General features: G+C 41.9%; 1 protein-coding gene across 3 annotated transcripts in view; it reads left to right on the top strand.

The window, feature by feature from the left end:
* The first annotated feature begins 1,632 nt into the window (after nt 1-1,632).
* nme6 (NME/NM23 nucleoside diphosphate kinase 6) overlaps nt 1,633-6,167 on the top strand; it is a 15,188-nt gene continuing 10,653 nt past the window's right edge. The window contains exons 1-3 of one of the 3 annotated variants that reach the window (XM_024139868.2): nt 1,633-1,711; nt 2,218-2,309; nt 3,398-3,500. In XM_024139868.2, coding sequence (XP_023995636.1) covers nt 2,220-2,309; nt 3,398-3,500 — 193 coding nt within the window. In that variant the 5' untranslated portion in view covers nt 1,633-1,711; nt 2,218-2,219. The other 2 variants (XM_024139867.2, XM_024139869.2) reach the window with 2 other exon arrangements.

Below are 6,167 nucleotides of genomic sequence, written 5' to 3'. Positions count from 1 at the left end.
GTGGGTTTGAAAGGAGTATGGTAGTAGGTGCAAGGCGTCAGGTGTGTCTAGAACTGCCGCCCAACTAAATATTAGGAAAGCGTTCTTAATGTTTTGTACACTCATTGTCTGTCCACTCCATCCTCACTGTTACCATTCCATTGTAAACTCCCAATGTTTGACTGTCTGTTATTATACCAACAGAAATGAGTCATTTTCTTGCAGAAATATTTTGGTGGATTYCATAAAACATCTTCAAATCAAGTGACGCAAACCAGACTGGTGTTTAGATGGTGTCTGAGTGAGACTCAAGTTTATTTGTCATATGCACAGGGTACATACAGTACAATGGAATGCTTAAAGAGCATGTTTGATGTACTGTGGATACCATGGCTGTAAAAGGAACAAGCTGTTGGACTTGTCATCATGGCTTTGTTTATCTGTCAACACACAGTGCACAGAACAGTGATACATGAACCAGCCTAGATGTTGATTTTTGTGTGTACATAGCCAGCCACACAGATGTTAATCAGTGATTGTGCCACAAAGGGAAAGGGGTTTCGTCGTTCATATTTGAAGTGCAAAGGCATTACAAAAAATGAATTTGTCAAATTGAACACTAGTGCAATGCACAAGACATATGACCATTATTTTTATGGAGTAGTTTCATCGGTCCCCATGGACCGGTTCATACATAAAACATTCTCCATTCAGGCTGCAAAGGTGTGAATTTCCTCCTTATTAAAGGGATACTTTGGGATTTTGTTAACAAAGCCATTTATCTACTTCCCCAGAGTCAGATTAACTCATGGACACCATTTGATGTCTCTGCATCCAGTACGAAGGAAGTCAAAGGTAGTTTCGCAAGCCAATGCTAACTAGCTTTAGTGCAATGACTGGAAGTCTATGGTATCTACTAGCATGCTAGCAGTTCCCATAGACTTCCTGTCACTGTGCCAATGCTAGTTAGCAACTTCCTTCAAAACTGCACACAGAGATATAAACATGGTATCCACGAGTTCATCTGACTTTGGGGAAGTAGTTATATAAAGGGCTTCATTGCCAAAATCTTAAAGTATCCCTTTAACTTGATTTAATGGTGAGAAGGCGGGGAAAAAAACGTGGAAAATATGAGTACTTTATTTATGAAATCATTTTCCACCACCATGCTAGAGTGGATCCTTGGAACGCTATTCCCAGGATGTTGCATAGTGAGTTCAGCTAATCTGTTTTCAGCAGTCTGTTGGCTGCTATGCAGTCTGCTGGCTGCTATGCAGTCTGTTGGCTGCTATGCAGTCTGTTGGCTGCTATGCAGTCTGTTGGCTGCTATGCAGTCTGTTGGCTGCTCACCCCTGGCTGAACATAAGTGCAACATCAGGAAGTAGCATTAGCCACTCTAGCAGTGGTAGAAAATGTTGTTTCTTATAGAAAGTACACATATTTCCCATGCTTTCCCCCCCTGCCTTCTCTCAATAAAATCGAGTTAAGGAAGAAATTGAAGGCTTTGCTGCCGGAATGGAGAATGTTTTATGTACGAACCGGTCCACGGGGGATAGGAGTGTTTAGCCGGCTGCATGCAGTCACTTTAGGATGAAGGTCAAATGAAACGACTCAATATCGCCWWCTGCCGGGCTTTGGGCTWCTGTATAATGTGTCAAATACGCGGAACATTAAACATGTGGAACCTAAAATTTGGGTTGAGAAATTTGGGGACTCTTTAAGAGCGGAACAGGTAGGAGAAAGGGCAGAAAATTKTAATACATGTTAATTAATAAGCTATTAAGATTCAAAGGTAGCTTTTAACTGCCTCAAAACGTATGTTATTGTCYATATGTAATTAATACTTTGATGTAACGAATAACAACGGTAGCTAACGCAAGTTACATTCACCAAAAATGGTGGCGCCCGTAAAAATATCGCTGCATACATTACATTATCTAGCTACTAATAAACACGCTTTGTACCTTCAGGTCTTTTACTTTCTTGCTAAATTTAGACTGTCAAAGTAACTGGAGTAGTCTCATATTTCCAATGCACCTGTTAGTTTTCTCATACGAGCTAGCTATCTAACGTTAATTACAGTAACGTTACATTCTTCTGTGTAGTGCAATTTGTTTCTGTGTTCTGTAATGTTGTCCAGCTAAGTTGTAGCTGGTACTGTTGTGCAAACGGGGGACGTGTGTTCTTTGCTTACCACAACAATTTAGTTATTTACCTATGTTCTTTGCCATTTTCCAGGCATGTTTACCTCACATCGCTGTGCGAAAGCACTGCAGCTCACCCTCGCGGTGATCAAGCCTGATGCAGTGGCGCATCCTGTCATCTTGGAGGTCAGTGAGTTGCTTGCGTTTGTTTAATGGAATCCGTGATTGTAAATACTGGCTACATTATACTGTAGGCTATAGACACACACCCACATTAGGCTATTCAGATAATCATGTTGAAATCATGTGTTTTTGTGGACCAAATTACAATTATCCACACCACATATCAGAACCATTTCCGATTAGCTACAGTTTGAAAACACCTATTGCACAGACAAAAGGCGGCATAAAGGGGGTTAGTTACCAGTATGATAGTATCTTGTGGTTAGTTACCAGTATGATAGTATCTTGTGGTTAGTTACCAGTATGATAGTATCTTGTGGTTAGTATACAGGTATGATAGTATCTTGTGGTTAGTTACCAGTATGATAGTATCTTGTGGTTGTTACCTATATTGTAACACTTGAACATTGTTTAGGAGTTGATCACATCAGCTTTCAAAACATTGATTGTGAGAAGTTGATTTATGAAGTCATTTTCAATGGTCCATAATAAACACAATTTCCAGCTGCATCTTCAATAAAATGTTATCGTCCACACAATTGGAGAGTGGACAGAGCTTATTGGCATATTCTAATTGTGCATATAGGATCATAAATGAACTGAATGGGAGGCAACAAGCAGTTATTTAGACTTCTCGTCTTTTCTGATTTAATTATCCTGCCCAATGGCTCAAAGAAAGGAGAGGAAAAATGCATTGATCATCACAGATTAAATTTAATGCACTGTTCTATTTGAATACTTCAGTTCCTTTTAAAGCTGATTGTCTGTCTCCCTTTATCTGCACAGGAGGGGAGTTTGACGGGCGGGATTTCTAAGATGTTAATAAAATCCATCAATATTGGGTTGTTGACATTTTTTCAGAGTTCCAATGTAAAATGGTGTAAATAAGATTTTAGACTGAGCAAACTCATACAATGGTGATGATATCCACTGGAGTCCCACATTGTAGGTGAAGTCTAGTATTTAGATGAGAGTAGTACTGTATACTCTATATTTAGTATCTGGATGAGAAGTAACGTCTCTCTACCTTCCAGGCCCTTCACCAGAGAATCGTAGAGAACAGGAAGTAATATATACTTCTCTACCTCCAGGCCCTTCACCAGAGAATCCTAGAGAACAACTTCATCATTGTCAGGTCCAAAGACCTGGTGTGGAGGAGACAGGACTCTGAGAAGTTCTACTCTGAACATGCAGGTAAGGTTCTAGATGGTTCTACCATCGAATTACAACGTATATCTTTATGGGTTCTATTCGGAACATGCAGGTACATTTTATCAGCTAGGTATGGTTCTACCATAGAAAACATATTAGCTTTATATATATTGTAATGAAACAGGCAGGGAGAGTGAGCTTGTCTGTGGTGATATTCCTGACACCAGTGTAATGAAACAGGCAGGGAGAGTGAGCTTGTCTGTGGTGATATTCCTGACACCAGTGTAATGAAACAAGCAGGGAGTGCGGCTCGAATCCCTCAACCTTCTGGCCCGTAGCTCTGCGCTCCATCGACTGTGCCGCAAAAAAGCAGGCTCGTGTGGCAGAGTCAATATCCGGAGGTATGAACACAGGGTCGCTACAGTATTCTCTATGGGTTTTTTCTTCTGAGCACGCAGCTAAGGTTAAGCCAGCCGTCGAAGGCTTAAACTAAACAGAAGCAATGCTATGGACTGTCTTTCGTCAAATTTTTTTTGGACTGTTCTCGTCCAACATCTCATTCCAAAATCATGGGCATTAATATAGAGTTGGTCCCCCCTTTGCTGCTATAACAGCCTCCACTCTTCTGGTTAGACTTTCCACTAAATATTGGAACATTGCTGCAGGGACATGCTTCCATTCAGCCACAAGAGCATTAGTGAGGTTGGGCACTGATGTTGGGCGATTAGACCTGGCTCTCAGTCGGCGTTCCAATTCATCCCAAAGGTGTTCGATGGGGTTGAGGTCAGGGCTCTGTGCAGGCCAGTCAAGTTCTTCAACCCCGATTTTTGACAAACCATTTCTGTATGGACCTTGTTTTGTGCACGGGGGCATTGTCATGCTGAAACAGGAAAGGGCCCTTCCCCAAAACTGTTGACACAAAGTTGGAAGCACAGAATCGTCTAGAATGTCATTGTATGCTGTAGCATTAAGATTTCCTTTCACTGGAACTAAGGGGCCTGAACCACGAAGCCCAGGACCATTATTCCTCTTCCACCAAACTTTACAGTTGGCACTATGCATTCGAGCAGCTAGTGTTCTCCTGGCATCCCAAGTGACGCAGCGGTCTAAGGCACTGCATCTCAGTGCTAGAGGCGTCACTATAGACCCTGGTTCGATCCCGGGCTGTATCACAACCGGCCGTGATCGGGAGTCTCATAGGGTGGCGCACAATTGGCCCAGCGTCGTCCCGGTTAAGGGAGGGTTTGGCCGGGGTAGGTCCGTCATTGTAAAATAAGAATTTGTTCTTAACTGACTTGCCAAGTAAAATAAAGGTTACATTTATTTTTATTTTTTTAAATATGTCTAACCCACACTCGTCCGTCGGACTGCCAAATGCAGAAGCGTGATTCATCACTCCAGCCAACACTTGGCATTGCGGATGGTGAACTTAGGCTTGTGTGTTGCTGCTCTGCCATGGAAACCCATTTCATGAAGCTCCCGACGAACAGTTATTGTGCTGACGTTGCTTCCAGAGGCAGATTGGAACTCAGTAGTGAGTGTTGCAACCGAGGACAGACGATTTTTACGAGCTACTCGCTTCAGCACTTGGCGGTCCCGTTCTGTGAGCTTGTTTGGCCTACCACTTCGTGGCTGAACCGTTGTTGCTCCTAGACGTTTCCACTTCACAATAACAGCACTTACAGTTGACCGGGACTTACTTGTTGGAAAGGTGGCATCCTATGACGGTGCCACGTTGAAAGTCACTGAGCTCTTCAGTAAGGCCAATCTATCGCCAATGTTTGTCTGTGGAGATTGCATGGCTGTGTTCTTGATGTTATACAACTGTCAGCAGTGGGTGTGGCAAAGAGACCAGTGAAAACCCAGAATGATTCATCCAGCTCTCTTTGGTCTGAATACTTATGTAAATAAGGTGTTTTGGTTTTGTTATTTTAAATATATTTAGCTAACATTTCTAAAAAACTGTTTTCGCTTTTTCTTTATGGGGTATTGTGTGTAGATTGATTGAGATTTTTTATATTTTTATCCATGTTAGAATAAGGCTGTAACTTAACATAATGTGGAAAAAGACAAGGGGTCTGAATACTTTCTGAATGCACTATATATATATAGATTATCTTGATCAAATGTTTACTTTGTTTTTTCCCTCATGTTAAAGAATCTAGCAAATGCCTTTATTATAATAATAATCCATTTAGCAGACTTTTAAATTAAAAATATTATCCGAAGGGAGTTAGTCATTTTTTAAATTTTACCTTTATTTAACTAGGCAAGTCAGTTAACAGTGGGTTAACTGCCTTGTTCAGGGGCAGAAAGACAGATTTTTACCTTGTCAGCTCAGGGATTCGATCTTGCAACCTTTCGGTTACTAGTCCAACGCTCTAACCACTAGGCTACCTGCAGCCCCAAATGCAAGCATACATGTTTCCATGGGGACAAGCGCCATGCTCTACAACCACCACATAGAACCACCTCGTATCGCCACATAGAACCACCTCGTATCACCANCACCACATAGAACCACCTCGTATCGCCACATAGAACCACCTCGTATCACCAAATAGAACCACCTCGTATCACCACATAGAACCACCTCGTATCGCCACATAGAACCACCTCGTATCACCACATAGAACCACCTCGTATCACCACATAGAACCACCTCATATCACCACATAGAACCACCTCGTATCACCACATAGAACCACC

Source organism: Salvelinus sp. IW2-2015, unplaced genomic scaffold, assembly GCF_002910315.2.
Source record: "Salvelinus sp. IW2-2015 unplaced genomic scaffold, ASM291031v2 Un_scaffold1936, whole genome shotgun sequence".
NCBI classification, from domain to species: domain Eukaryota; kingdom Metazoa; phylum Chordata; class Actinopteri; order Salmoniformes; family Salmonidae; genus Salvelinus; species Salvelinus sp. IW2-2015.
Note: the sequence above shows the minus strand (reverse complement) of the source record. Positions and strands in the feature narration are given on the sequence as shown.